The 16070-nt window shown below is 38.5% G+C and overlaps 1 protein-coding gene and 1 long non-coding RNA gene across 6 annotated transcripts in view; both read left to right on the plus strand.

Moving 5' to 3' along the window:
* The window catches only part of LOC128686126 (cytochrome P450 2D14), a 45537-nt gene that overhangs the window by 17476 nt on the left and 11991 nt on the right, over window positions 1–16070 (plus strand). For 4 of the 5 annotated variants that reach the window (XM_070095820.1, XM_070095819.1, XM_070095818.1 and 1 more), the window contains exons 2-4: window positions 11298–11420; window positions 14585–14708; window positions 15037–15167. In XM_070095820.1, the coding sequence (XP_069951921.1) occupies window positions 11300–11420; window positions 14585–14708; window positions 15037–15167 (376 nt within the window). In that variant the 5' untranslated portion in view covers window positions 11298–11299. Of the gene's footprint in view, window positions 1–624; window positions 680–11297; window positions 11421–14584; window positions 14709–15036; window positions 15168–16070 lie in introns of those variants that run through there. The other variant, XM_053772822.2, reaches the window with a different exon arrangement.
* LOC138854182 (uncharacterized) overlaps window positions 1–16070 on the plus strand; it is a 77349-nt gene that overhangs the window by 8826 nt on the left and 52453 nt on the right. The window lies entirely within an intron of this gene.

Genomic DNA, 16070 nt, shown 5'->3' on the forward strand with positions numbered 1-16070 from the left:
GTCTACTATCATCTTAGCTGTGGGAAAGCCCAAACGAAGCCAATGGATGGCGGTACACTGCTCTCTGAACCAGCTTCTATCATATGGTGGGGGTTCTCCCTGAGTCGCTGCTCGGTACCACTATTGAGATGGGGTATCACCTAGGGCCTCCCCCATAAGTTTCATGGCTCTGGCAGCTACGAGTTTGGTTTGGCGTAGGATGATAGGGACAGTAATCCCAACATGTGGATAATCTGTTGCTGCCTTGGCTGCATCGTCCGCCGTCTCATTTCCCCGGATGCCAGCATGGCTGGGGATCCAGTTCAATGTCGATGCTTCTAAGGCTGTCATTATGCTCAGAATCGATGTAATGAGGTGAACACTGTCTTGTGGTTGGGGATTGGAGAGGGCACTGATTGCAGAAATGGAGTCAACATGTATGACAGGTTGGAGTTGATATCGTAGGGCATGTGACAATGCCTGCTGAATCGCCACCAGCTCAGCTTGAAGGATCGTGCAGTGGTCAGGGAGTTGCCAGCCTTGTGTGTGACTATTGTGATACACTCCAGCTGCTGCTCTCTTCCTGTCAAGGCCGACAGAACCATCTGTGAAATACACTGCACATGTGCGTCCCTCTGCCAGTGTCATGTTTGTCTCAGCATGATTGCTGAGGGTGTCTTGACTGCAGAGACGCTTAGAGGTAGGTAGTTGTGTCAGCATAGTTGCTGATCCCCTGTATATGTATATGTGGGAAAGTTTATGGAATCAATAATTGCCGAAGCAATTCGTAGCCCCATCTTGAAAGGCATAGTTTGATTAATGAATCTCAACACGGTTTTACAAAGGGGCGTTCCTGTCTTACGAATTTACTAACTTTTCTCACTAAGGTGTTTGAGGAGGTAGATCATGGTAATGAATATGATATTGTGTATATGGGCTTCAGTAAGGCTTTCGATAGAGTTCCACATCAGAGGCTATTGAGGTACACGGAATAGGAGGAGAAATTTTTTCCTGGGTAGAGGCATGGCTGACAAATGGGCAGCAGAGAGTTTGCATAAATGGGGAGAAATCAGAATGGGGGCACGTCACAAGCGGGGTTCCGCAGGGGTCAGTGTTGGGCCCGTTGTTGTTCACAATTTACATAAACGACATAGATGAGGGAATAAATAGCGACATAAGTAAATTTGTTGATGACACCAAAATAGGCCGTCTAATTCATTCTAATGAGGACACTGGAGTACTCCAGGATGATTTGAATAGACTGATGCAATGGTCGGAGAAGTGGCAGATGCAGTTTAATATAGACAAATGCAAAGTTCTAAATGTTGGACAGGAAAATAACCATGCCTACTGACCCATGCGGAGTAGGTTCATGTTCCCCCCCCCGGATTAGCCCGATGACCCATCCAGTCTGGTCACCTCCACCCAAGGAAAGAGCACGGCACCAGACCCAGCAGCACAAGCTAGTCAGGTTCAACTCACACCCACCCACACCCACTCATGTATTTATCTAACCTATTTTTAAAACTACACAGCGTTTTAGCCTCTATAACTGTACTCGGGAATTTGTTCCACTCATCCACAACTCTGTTGCCAAACCAGTGCTTTCCTATATCCTTCCTGAATCTGAATTTTTCCAACTTGAAACCATTGCTGTGAGTCATGTCTTGGCTGGAAATTTTCAGCAAGCTACTTACATCCCCTTCATTTATTCCTGTTTTCCATTTATACACCTCGATCATATGCCCCCTAATTCTACGCTTTTCGAGAGAGTGCAGATTCAGGGCCCTCAGTCTATCCTCATAGGGAAGATTTCTGATACATGGGATCAACTTTGTCATCCTCCTCTGTACGTTTTCCAGAGCATTTATATCCATTCTGTAATACGGTGACCAGAACTGAGCAGCATGGTCTAAATGAGGCCTAACCAAGGATATATAGAGTTGAAGAACAACCTGAGGACTTCTATTATTTATACTTCTAGATATGAAGCCAAGAATTCTGTTAGCTTTATTGCGAACACTAATGCACTGTTGTCTTGGTTTCAGATTACTGCTAACCAGAATGGGTCAAAGGGGATTCCCAGATATTTAACTGATGAAACCAAAGTGATGGACTCCCCATTACACTGAACATTAAAATTATTTACCCTTCTCAGTTTATGTTTCGTTCCAAAGAGAATGGCTTCCGTTTTCCCTAGGTGTAATGATAGTTTGTTGTCTACTAACCATTTGCTGCAGGACTCCAGTTCCAGTGTTAAAACATTAGCAATATCTTGTGGGTCTTTACCTGTCACTAACAGAGCACTGTCATCTGCATACAGTAGGAGTTTGCACTTGACACTGATAGGCATATCATTGACATAACATAAGAATAGTAAGGGACCCAGAATACTACCTTGGGGAACTCCACATGTTATCGGCAGGGGTTCTGATTCTGTTTTGTTGATTTTGACTATTTGTCTCCTGTTGCTAAGGTAGGACTTAAACCAGTCTACAGAACCTATACCGATAGCATGAAGTTTATTACATAATATATTGTGGTTGACAGTATCGAAGGCCTTTTGCAGGTCTAAGGTTACCATACCTATGAGGTTCCCTTTTGACATTTCAGTTCTCAGGTAATCCATCAGATTAATAAGGGAGGTATCGGTTGAGTAGGATCTTCTAAAGCCCGATTGATAGCTATGGAGAATGCTGTTGTCATTAAGGTACTTAACTACTTGAGAATACACCGCCTTCTCCAGAATTTTAGATATTATACTGAGTATACTAACAGGTCTATAGTTGCTTACATCAGACCTATCAGTCCGCGAAGAGAGTTGGATCTTGTGTCATGGTTGTCAATATCCGTCTCCTTAGTGGGGTACCTTGCTGCCGGTGCAGAATCGTGGCTACTTTGCAGGCGTTTCTGTATCTTACTCTGTCAGCCAGGGAAGGAAGCCGGGGCTCAGATCTGAGACACACTTTGTTGGGCTAGATGGGGGGCTCCAAGCATAGTTCTTATCGCCTGGTTTTGTACGACCTCCACCCTTTGCCTGCTCTGCGGGAAGAGATAAGGTAAGGGGCGGTATAACAACTATTTTTTTTTCCGTCAGATTTATTTCATTGTTGGTGCACAAGACGAAGTATTTTCTCTATTTACTGTAAATATTTGTCAATAAGATATGCCAAACAAGAACTGAAAGAAGAACGATTTACTGAAAATGCCATTTGGCAGGAGGGTAGTCCCATATGGCACGACGTAAGGTTATTTGGGCACTTGGTACCCAGACAACAATGTTAATACGAATTTTTGGTGATGCACTTTCCTCTAAATATCTTATCTTTATTCCACAGAAAAATAAAGTTTGTTAGTTCTTAGACTTTTGCAAAATATCTCCCCTTTACTCCCACATAAATCCCAAAATATTTGGAATATTTCCAAAAGTGCATCACTAAAAATAAGAACAATCATTATTTTACAATTTCTGTGAATATTATTCCACTTAATTAAGTAGTAAAGGCGTAGTTAAGCGGAATAAGTGAATAAGTTACTTATTCCGGCCTGCAACGCCGGCCGCTCCCCCGTCTCGAATTTTTTTTCCCGCGAAAATCGCGTTTGTTTCGGTTTTTTCCTTAGTAAACTGGTGTTCTACTGCAGTTGTCCTCTTCAAAATACCATTTTGTTACTCAAGGCCAAAGAATACGACATGGGGAGGAGGGGAAATGAATTTATATCGAATATTGATGGTGGACTCTCGCCATATTATAGCCTATTTTATTCAGTCTAGAGTATATAACATGTTTGTATGTTATTTATGGCGTTTATTATATCATATTAGATCAATTCTGATAGATAAATAAACCGTAGAGTTGATATAAGCGTAATAATGAAGTGGTTTCTCCTGGCTCTCTCTGGAGCGGAAATACTGACGGTGTTCCCAGATGGTTCCTGATTGACTGGAAGTCTACGTATAAGCTCCGCCTACTCTTTTATGATGCCAAATAGTCAATTATTATATTAGAATAATGCAAGAAATAGCGAGGAAAAAACAAGGAAAAAATATTCAGAAAAATATATGGGTTGAGAGAAGACGCGCTACCTACACCGCCATCACCATACCTGATATAAATGACTATAATTCCTTGTAGAAACGTCGTAGAAATAAGTCACTGACTTTTTTGGGTTATCCTAGGTTCTCTACACATATGCTGCTATGTATGATAATTCTATGTAACTGTATTTGTGTATACCTGAATAAACTTACTTACTTACTTACTAATTCTTGTACCAGAGTGTTGCTAAAGAGTTAAGCTATTTTTCTATATGATTAACTCAATTTCCATAATTTTTCGATTTTTTTTTCGCTCGTGCGCCGTGCACCTCATACCACCCCTAACGCCGGTGCACCGTAGTCAATGAGCGAGCGTATAATTTCAATTCAAATTCAAAGTTTATTCTCTATAAAGATTACAATGTTGAATTTACAGAATTTGGTTGTTGTGTGGTTTACATGTAATTAAATAATGATTACAGAGTGTACCACTAGAACGCTTAGCATGGCTAGGGATTTCGGGCAGACTTAGTTTAATTCTTTATTTCAAATATTACAAATTATGAGGTAAGTTGGTATTATGGCTAAGTGACTAAATACTAGTTTGTGAGTTTAGCAATGTGAATGCTTTTGTTTTGGCACAGTACATAGTTTCAGAATTGGAGTATCATAGGATTCATTATTTTAAGATTGAGATTAATATTTCTGTTTATGGTCAAATGGGTGAGTGAGTGTAAGTGTGAACCACCAGGTGGTATTCGTGTAGTTAGTTGATGGGGTTCATCAGGGAGATAAGATGTTTTCTAATAATAGTTTTGAAGGTGACGAATGTGTCTGCAGTTCTAGAGTTCTCAGGTAGGGTGTTCCAGATTTTAGGGCCTTTGACATACATTGAATTTTCGTAAAGGTTTAGTCGGACACGGGGAATGTCGTAGAGATGTTTGTGTCTGGTGTTATGCCTGTGGGTTCTGTCACAACTATCAAGAAAGCGTTTTAGGTCAAGGTTGATATTGGAGTTTAAGGTCCTGTAGATGTAGATTGCACAGTAGTAAGTGTGGATGTACTGAACAGGGAGTAAGTTTAGATCTATGAAGAGTGGGGGGGTGTGTTGCCAGGGATGGGATTTAGTGATTATTCTTACTGCAGCTTTTTGTTGGGTTATTATTGGCTTTAGGTGTGTTGCTGCAGTTGATCCCCAAGCACAAATAGCATAGGTGAGGTATGGATAAATAAGTGAGTGGTATAGTGTGAGAAGGGCATTTTGCAGCACGTAGTATCATATCTTGGAGAGGATCCCAACCGTTTTGGATACTTTTTTGGTTATGTGTTGGATATGGGTGCTGAAATTCAGGTTGTTGTCAAGGTATAGGCCTAGGAATTTGCCCTCATTATGTCTGGTAATTAGAGTGTTGTCGATCTTAATGTTAATTTGTGCATCTCCTGCTCTGCTACCAAACATAATATAGTAGGTTTTGTCAGTGTTAAGCGTAAGTTTATTGGCTGTCATCCAAGTCGATATTTTGATCAGCTCCTCGTTAACAATTCTGTTGAGGGTGGCAAGATTAGGGTGAGAGATGACATAAGTCGTGTCGTCAGCAAAGAGAATGGGTTTCAGGTGTTGGGATACGTTTGGAAGATCATTGATGTATATGAGGAAGAGCAGGGGACCAAGGACACTTCCCTGCGGAACTCCAGTATCAAGTGGCCGTGTTGTTGATGCTGTGTCTTTAATGGTGACATACTGATACCTATTAGTAAGGTAAGATTTGAAATAAGCAAGCGCATGGCCTCTTATACCGTAATGGTCAAGTTTGTGGAGTAGGATGTCGTGGTCTACTGTGTCAAAAGCTTTTCTTAGGTCAATAAAAATTCCTAGTGGATATTCCTTATTTTCCAATGTTGTGTAAAGCAGATCTAGCATTTTTATGATTGCATCATTAGTGCTTTTATTTTTCCTGAATCCAAATTGGCAGGGGTTGAGTATGTTTTGTGTTGTTATAAATGAATATAGTCTCCTGTGCACGAGTTTCTCAAAGATTTTGGATAGCAATGGTAAGTTTGATATTGGCCTATAGTTGTTTAAGTCTGTAGGGTCACCACCTTTATGTATTGGTGTAACCCTTGCCATCTTGAGTAGTTTCGGGAAGGTGCTAGTTTCTAGTGACTTGTTAAAAAGTATTGAAATAGCATGCGAAAGGATATGGGCCGCTCGCTTGTACAGTAATGGTGGGACATTAGACAGATTCCCTGAGTTGTTTTTAAGTGACTTTATAATCTCGGTGACTTCCGAGGGCTCAGTTGGTGCAAGATAGAAGGAATTTGGGAAATTCCCATCTAGGTAGTCCCCGGCATGGGCATTGGTATGTGGGATTTTATTGGCGAGATTAGATCCTATGGTTGAGAAGAAGTCGTTTATCTTGTTAGCTGTGTCAGTGGGATGTAGTGGTGTTTCATTAGGTTTAGTTAGGACAATATTCTTGGTTTTTTTCAGTTTGTGGGTCCCTAGAATCTGAGAGAGTGTTTTCCAGGTCTTTTTTATATCTCCTCTAGTGTCTGTGAATCTACTGGAGTAGTATAGTTGTTTGGCTTTCTTTATTACTTTGGTGAGAACTGATGAACAGTGTTTAAAAATATCTTTGTGTATTAAGCCCTGTCTATATTGCTTTTCATATTGGTGTTTCTTGTCAATGGATTTCAGAATGGTACTGGTTAGCCATGGGCAACCAAGCCGTTTGTTTGTGATCTGTTTCGATTTTATAGGACAATGTTTGTTGTATAGTCTAAGTAATTTGTTAAGAAAAATATCTGTCCAGTCATCAATACCATTGGCCTTGGAGAATTCTGTAGGCCAGTCAACAATCTCTAGGTCAGCTGTGAACTTCCTTATTGAGGCCTCGTCATGGAGTCTAAATGAGACTTTGTTGAATTCAAGTGGTGGTTTACTAATGTTTGTCAGGAGGAAGGTAGGATAGTGGTCTGTAGTGCTATCTGTGATTATCCCTGATTTAAGGGGGGCTAGTATATTGGTCCATATGTGGTCTATTATGGTTACACTTGTCTCAGTGAGCCTGGTTGGTTTAGTTATTGTTGGTATGAGAAGTGTGTTGTTCATATTGTTGATGAAATCAGTTACAGGCTGATCATCTAGTAAGCCAAGGTTGATGTTGAAGTCTCCAGCTAAGAGAAGGTGGTGCTTATTCATTTGTCTGTTTGTTATTAGTGACTTTAATTTCTCACTGAAATTTGGGATGTTTGTGTGAGGTATCCGGTAAATGTCACCGATTGTTATAGGTGTCTTAAGGTTTTTTACAGTAAAATTAGCAAAAATGTATTCCCCATGTTCATCCCTAAAGCAAGTGGTGCTAATACAAGATAACTGGTTAGAGTAATAGATTGCAATACCACCCCCAACTTGGTTTGGTCTGCAGTTGTGAATTACTGTGTATCCTGGTAGAGGGTAGATATCTATTGTGTCCTGCTTAAGCCAGGTCTCAGTAAGAATAATGCAGGAGAAGGGTGTCATTAGTGATTCAAGGAATGCCAGGAGGTCATCATAGTGTTTGCTTAAGGACCTGATGTTGTAGTTAAGTACTGATAGACTTTTAGCATTGTTTAGGATAGTGCTGGCTTGTGTTGCTGTGTAATAAAGGCAGTTACTTTCCAATAGGTTTTGATTGGGTGTCAGATTATGGAGGTTTAGATCAGGGTCAACGTGATCAATCATCTTCTAGGTTTAAATTATGGTTATTTATATCCTGAGTTGTGTGTTGAGTTCTAGTACTGATATCTGTAGTGGTGGGAAGTTTGGATAAGTATATAGCTAGAGTATTTTGGTCATATGGAGTATAGTCACTGCTACACATAATGAAGTTGATGTTGTCTATGTGTTGTGCTGGAATGAACTAAAGTACAACTAGGTATAAACTAGTAATATAAAAATACAAATTTAAAATAGAACAAGACTCTCACTTGTAATTGCACTAAGGTCTAATATAATGACTTTTGTGGAGTCTATGTTTTGAGCTAGAATGAGCTATAGTACAACTAGATTTAATCTAATAATATAAAAATACAAATTAAAAATAGCACCAGTCTCTCACTAGTAATTGCACTATGGTCTAATATAATGAATTTGGTATTGACTATAGTACAACTGAGTTTAATCTAATAATATAAAAAAGGCACAAGACTCTCAATTGTAATTGCACTAAGGTCTTATATAAGTTGTTTACAAGAATTAGAGTATAACTAGATTTAAATTGACAGGATAAAATACACAAGTTAAGGTAGCAAAAGAATAATAATAAAAAAAATGATAAAAATAAAAAAGGCAATGACTTGGTTATAATATGCTAGTAAGATGGTAGACAGGATAGTATAAAAGTTGTAGTTGAAAATACTAGTTTAAAAAAGTATAGAATAAAATGGTCAATAAAAGAAGTTTACAATAAGTTTGATCAATATAGTTTAAAGCAAAATTGGGCAATAATAGGGATTTTAGAATAAAATTGGGCAATTGAGTATTTCTTAAAGTGAGGTAGAATTATTGAGGACAAGTTATGGCTAGTTTATAATAAAATAAGATGGAACAGTGATGTGGTAAGTTGTAAAAAAAGGAGATAGATTCTGTAGATATTAAACACAATTAAGACTATGAGGTAGAATGGTCGTTGAATACAACAATGACAATCAAAAGTAGTTGGGGTATTAGAATTTTAGGGGGGCACAAATTTATGACAATATAACACTAACTGTGGACTGTGGGTATTATCTGCACTTTACTCTGATTCTGTTAGTCCAGCCTCACTTAGGAATGTTTTAAGGTCATGTTCTGTAGAGATGAAGTATCTCTTCCCAGTGGGCTGTTTCCTAACTGCGATTTTTCCATCCCTCACAAAGCACTGGTGGATTTTTTGGGCATAGCGTAATTTTCTTAGCCGATAAAGAAGGTTTTGTCTTGTTTTGGTAAGGCACTCATTGACGTAAACATCAGCTTTCATAGAAATAGATGTTTTTAGTAGGTTGTTTCTTTGTAGGCTAGTTTGGAATTTTAATAGCACTGTTTTTTTACCTGCTTGGTAGCCCATCAGTTTGCAATCCTTTAGGTCATCACTACGTATGTTAAGGCGAAGGTGGTCCTTGATAAGCTGTAGGGTGGTCTCCATGCAGGTCTCTTGGGTGACTTGGGTGACTTTGTATATAATACAAGCGAAGTACATCTTTGCTCGCCCTTGCACGGTGCCTCGTCATGGGTCTCATGGCGTTGAGTCTGAGTAGAGCACGTGGCCTGACATACTCGGTCTGTTTCTGAAAGGTCAGCTTTTTATCAACGAAGATTCCCAAGTATAGGTAGGAGCCTGTCCACTCAAGTTCTATATCCTGAATACGTAATCTATTCACAGGATCTGGTCCCTGGAACATCATTGCAAGAGATTTCTCGGCCGAGATCTTGAGGCCTAGTTCCTTGCAAGACTGCATAATTAGGTAAAAAGCTTTCTGGGCCTGTCGCTCCAAATTGCCTTTCCCATTCACTACGAGTGTAAGATCATCAGCATAGCTGAGGAGCTGCGTACCACTATGAGAGGGAAGGTTCACAAGTTCCTGCATAAGGACGTTAAACAGGGTAGGACTGAGAACAACTCCTTGTGGCGTGCCGTTTTCCAGGGTTTTAAAGGAAGAGTAGCGTCCCTGAAAGCTGGCACAGGCCTGCCTGTCCCTTAGGTACGACTCTATCCAGGCCAGTATCCGAGCAAGTATTGCTAGAATTGCTGTGCGGCTGGCTAGCTCAAATGCCTTCTCGAGGTCGAGGTAGATGATACTAGGTTTCTTGTTACTATCAGCAATCTGGCTTAGTAGGGTGGTTATGCACTCTGCTGACCCACTCCTTTGGTAAAGCCAAATATGTGATGATGATGGGGTTCAAGTTTACATAGGAGGTGGTTTAACACCATCCTCTCAGCAGTCTTGGCTAAACAGCTGGTCAGCAGTAGCAGTGGTTTATATACTGTAGTCAGGTGAAGCGAAGCAGGAGGAGGCGGGGTCATAGTGGAACCATCCACTAGTGTGGCGAAACGTTTCTTCAGTAAAGATTCCCATATGTTGCATAAGTGTCTCAGTTCTTCAACTTGTCGGTTTTCAAAACCATTCATCACATCTGTCAGACACTGCATCATCATGGAATTTTTATACAAAGAATTCTTCAAAATTTGTCCAATCTTAGGACGAAGACCTGGTTAGACTAGTGGATGGTTCCACTATGACCCCGTCTGCTCCTGCTTCGCCCCACCTAACTACAGAGTCAGGTGAGGCGCCAAGCTCTTCAGCGATTTCCAGATTATTTACGAGTGTTTCCTTATTTGACAAGACTAGGTCGAGCAAATTATTACCCCTGGCAAGCTCTGTTACACACTGCTTCAGAAAACAGTCCTGAACCACTTCCATAAAGTCACTGGACTCCAGCTTACCGGTCAAAGAAGTCCAGTCAATTTGACTAAAGTTAAAATCCACTTGTATCAGTACGTTATTGTGTCTAGAAGCCCTAACAATTTCTTCCCAAAGAAGTCTCCTTCTATCGTGATCCAAGCCTGGAGGTCGGTATATTACAACTAGGATTAGTTTTTTCTTGACCTTCTACAAACTCTACCCGGATTCTGTTACTTGTCCATCTATTTTTATACCTGCTTTTATGCAACAATTTATATTTTCTCGTACATATAATGCAATTCCTCCCCTCTTCCCAGTACATCTATCCACATGGAACAACTTAAACCCTTGAATGTTACACTCGGCAATCATCCCGACTCTTTAAACCATACCATGTTTCAGTTATCGCATCCGTATCGGAGATCGAGCCACGGACTTCAGTGTGTGAGCTGAGTGCCCTAGCACTCTTTGTTTTATTCATTATCGTTATATTAATTTATATTAATTATAAGAATACCAACAACTTGATGAATAAGACACGTGTGTCGTATTCATTAGTCAACGCCGGATTCTCTTCACAGTTATGTTTCTCTTTTCGTTTCTTTGTCTCTTCATACAGGCTTCCATGATATGTCTATTGTTTATGACTAAATATGTTGACTATATATATTCTGCCTCTGAACATATTCTGCCTTTATACCTATAATTCTCCTGGTCTTTATGGGTGTTTCGTATTCTTTTCTCTGCCTTTATGCTCGTTTGTCAATATTTTTTCTTTGTCTTTAGGTCTACACTGGTGTCGCCAAAATTACCTCAGTTTCTCTGGCACTATGTACAAGTCTGACTTTCTTTCTGCTAGACATGGCGCTTGAGTGGATGGGAAAGATGCCAGGATGGGAGAGCATTGTTCTCCTGGGCCTCCTCCTCTTCCTCCTCCTAATCTTCGTCGCTCCAGGAAGACGACCTCCAAATTTTCCTCCCGGTAAGGATGACTGGAACAAGGTGCCGTGTAGCGTCATTCAACCTTACGTAACTTTGAAACGATAATAAATTAAACGAGAGTAGAGAGGTCCCGTCTAACATGGTGACGTTAACCTGCTCTAATGTTTTTATATTTTTATCTTCTTATTTTCTAAAGAAACAAAAAGGTGGATAAATAATAATAGATGTCAAAAATGAACAGAAAAAAAAATGAACGGGAGGCTTAAACCGTAGTTCATGAATTGATAGGCCCAACACTCCGCCGCCTCGGCTACTGGACTTCTAATAGGTAAGGATATGAAGCAGTGCTTCTGTACATGATTCCGGCAGTCATGGTTGGTGGCTCTGACTAAAACAAGTACAAAACTTCTGCTTCCAATTCTCTCCTATTAGAAGTCCCGAGGCCGAAGACCCTTGAACGAATCTACCTGGATATCTTACTCATTTCTGCAACATTGAAAGCTCCTGAAGATGTGTTCATTGCAACACGAAAGGCCTAGAGCTATCATTCAACTCCCCCATGGCTCTTTTCACACACACACACACATACAAATATCCTACTAGTGGGATGGATTGTGAAGGACTTGCCTAGAATGGGTCAACAGACCTGCTGCAGTGTTCCCCCTTTCTTATGTTTTTATGTTCTTGTATATGTAGTGCCGAATAGGTAAAACTGTTCAATTAGTAAGAACTCATTTAAAATTAAGTCCTCTCTAAATTTTTTTTTATACTTTGAAAGATATATTTTTTTTCATTTCTGTTAATGTAAAACTTAATAGGTTTATATCAAAAGAACCTTAGAAAACTTACCTAACTTTATTAAAACAAGCGCATTTTAATTTTGCCTTATCCAACTAAATATATATTAGATAAGTTTATAATAATTTACTAGTAAACAGAACAATGAAATCAGTGTGTGTATATATATATATATATATATATATATATATATATATATATATATATATATATATATATATATATATGCAATAAAATCACAGTAAACAGGTGATTTCAGAATATGCAAACCAACCACTGTGAAAGAATAGAGAAGTTCCAAGCGCTTTCGTAAATATTCACATTATCAAGGAACAATGAAAGTAAAGCATCAAAGGAAGGTATATAAAGGGGTAGCCCACACCTCACTATCAGATCCCACAACAACGAAACACCTGACGCGAGACAGCAGGCCCGCCGACCGAACTAGACAGGTCCTTCATACAACCCACCACCAAACTATTCTACCCAAGAAATAAGAAATTTAAAAAATTATTATTTGTCCAATGTATTATTAAATTCTTCCCAAATTCTATTAATTATAAATGGATCTAATTTATATAAACCAAAGGAAATATTCATATTATTGTCAAAACTGCTTTTTATGAAACAAGATTCAATTATATTTCTGTCGACCATGGACTTGCTTGATACTACTTTCTCAACTTTTTGAAAATCAATTGGATGGTTAAAATCTCTTACATGAATAAATAGAGCATTGGAATCTTGTCCAGTTCTAATGCTATATTTATGTTGTTTTAATCTTAGTTCGAGATTTTTACCAGTTTGACCGTAATAAACTTTATCGCAAATTTTACAAGGAATCTTATAGACACATCCATCAGCATTTTGGGGGGAATTCTTTATCAAAAGTTTTTTTACTGTATCAAGATTTTTGAATACAACTTTAATATTAAAAGTCTTAAGAAGAGAAGGCATATCAACCAAGTTTTCATGGTAAGGGAGAACCAACATATTTTTAGTTGAATAAGGCTGGTTGTCCCTTTTTGGATTGTAAAAAGTATTTCTAGCAACTTTAAAAGATTTATCAGTTACATTTCTTGGGTATTTCAAATCATTACCTATTTCATAAATTTTGGATATTTCCTCATCTATGAACTCTGGACTACAAATTCGTAAAGCTCTCAAAAACATTGATGAGAAAACAGACAGTTTAACTCTATCTTGATGGGAAGAATAATAGTGGACATAGGAACAGTTATTTGTAGGTTTTCTGTAAATTTTAAATTTGAATTCATTATTACCCTTAATAATTAAAACATCTAGAAAAGGCAATGAGTTATTTTCTTCAAATTCAACAGTAAAATTTATAGAATGGGCTAAGCTATTTAATTTGCCAAGGAAATGGTGTATATCTACATTTTTGGGCATAAGACACAAAATATCATCAACATATCTGAACCATTTAGCTCTATTAGGGAGGATTGTGTTAAGCAACCTTGTTTCAAAAAATTCCATGTATAGGTTACTAAGAACAGGTGAAAGAGGATTTCCCATTGCCATACCAAACTTCTGAGTGTAAAACTTATCATTAAATACAAATTTTGCAACTTCTCTATTCTTTCACAGTGGTTGTTTTGCATATATATATATATATATATATATATATATATATATATATATATATATATATATATATATATATATATATATATATATTTATATAAAATATATGCAATAAGATCACAGTAAACAGGTGATTTTAAAATATGCAAAACAACCACTGTGAAAGAGTAGTGAAATTCCAAGCGCTTTCATGACGGCTCACATTGTCAAGGAAGTATATAGAAGTATATAGTTCCTTGACAATGTGAGTAGTCACGAAAGCGCTTGGAATTTCACTACTCTTTCACAGTGGTTGTTTTGCATATATATATATATATATATATATATATATATATATATATATATATATATATATATATATATATATATATATATATATATATATATATATATATATATATATACATATATATATATATATATATATATATATATATATATATATATATATATATATATATATGTGTGTGTGTGTGTGTATGTGTGTGTGTGTGTGTGTGTGTGTGTGTGTGTGCAAAATTATTTACAAACATTATCTCTCAGTCCACAGCAGGATTTGAATCTAAGCATCGAAGTACGCAGTACTTTAGCCACACAGCCAGACCCCAGTTATAAGCATGAGCTCCTGACCGAAGCTATGAGGTGTTTAGGAGTTACCTGTTAAAGAAATAATAATAATAATAATAATAATAATAATAATAACAATAATAATTATTATTATTATTACTATTATTATTATTATTATTATTATTATTATTATTATTATTATCATTATTATTATTATTATCATTATTATCTCAGGTTTGCCAATGTGGCCAGTAATTGGCTCCATGCTACACATACAAGGTTTACCGTTGAGAACTGTATTACGCAACCTGAGGAAGGAGTATGGCAACATGGCAAGCTTTGGCGTCTTTGGCACCGGGTATGGCACTCCAGACAATATGGTACTTCTTTGTAGCTTGTCTGATACCATCTCAATCTTGTTGTGTGTGTCTGTTATGGACGTATATTTAAATTACCTCCTCTGTACGTTACTATGATTGTCTATATGACAGTTCGTATGTCCGTCTCTCTATTTCAGTGTGTGTGGTAGAGAGAGAGAGAGAGAGAGAGAGAGAGAGAGAGAGAGAGAGAGAGAGAGAGAGAGAGAGAGAGAGAGAGAGAGAGAGAGAGAGAGAGAGAGAGAGAGAGAGAGAGAGAGGGAGAGGAGAGACATGTTTCTGATGAGAGAGTCGTACTTCCTCCCGCAGGGTTTTGCTGGTCAGCGATTTTTCCTTAATTAAGGAGATATTCTCACACAAAGCGTCTAGAGACAGACCTCCGATGAGCTTTACTACGACAAGGAACTATCTGTTGTCTGACGGACAAGAAAGCAATTTAGGTAAGTGACTCTTTAATTCCGCTTACACGCACACACACACACACACACACACACACACACACACACACACACACACACACACACACACAACACACACCCCACACACAACACACACCCCACACACAACACACACCCCACACACAACACACACCCCACACACAACACACACCCCACACACAACACACACCCCACACACAACACACCCCACACACAACACACACCCCACACACCCCACACACCCCACACACCCCACACACCCCACACACCCCACACACCCCACACACCCCACACACAACACACACCCCACACACAACACACCCCACACACAACACACACCCCACACACAGCAAAAACCCCACACACATACACACGCATGCACATACAACAGGCCTAATGTCTAATCGACATGTGCCTAGGACCAAATGGTAACTAATTAACCTGCCACATATGATCAAATCCTATGTAACTCCTATGGCAATAATACGAATGGAAGGGGATACCAAGACTTGTATTTCTTTAAATATATTAAATATACAATGAGAGCAGCAGCAGCGGTATATATATATATATATATATATATATATATATATATATATATATATATATATATATATATATATATATATATATATATATATATATATATATTATTAGCACACTGGTCGATTCCCACCAAGGCAGGGTGGCCCGAAAAAGAAAAACTTTCACCATCATTCACTCCATGACTGTCTTGCCAGAAGGGTGCTTTACACTACAGTTTTTAAACTGCAACATTAACACCCCTCCTTCAGAGTGCAGGCAACGAATGGATTTGTCAGTTAAAAACAGAGGTGGACCAATCTAGTCACCACCATTAAAATGACTGCTCCCGTCGTCTCCTGGCGCTAACCTAAGGCGCACTCT

Source organism: Cherax quadricarinatus, chromosome 51, assembly GCF_038502225.1.
Source record: "Cherax quadricarinatus isolate ZL_2023a chromosome 51, ASM3850222v1, whole genome shotgun sequence".
NCBI classification, from domain to species: Eukaryota; Metazoa; Arthropoda; class Malacostraca; order Decapoda; family Parastacidae; genus Cherax; species Cherax quadricarinatus.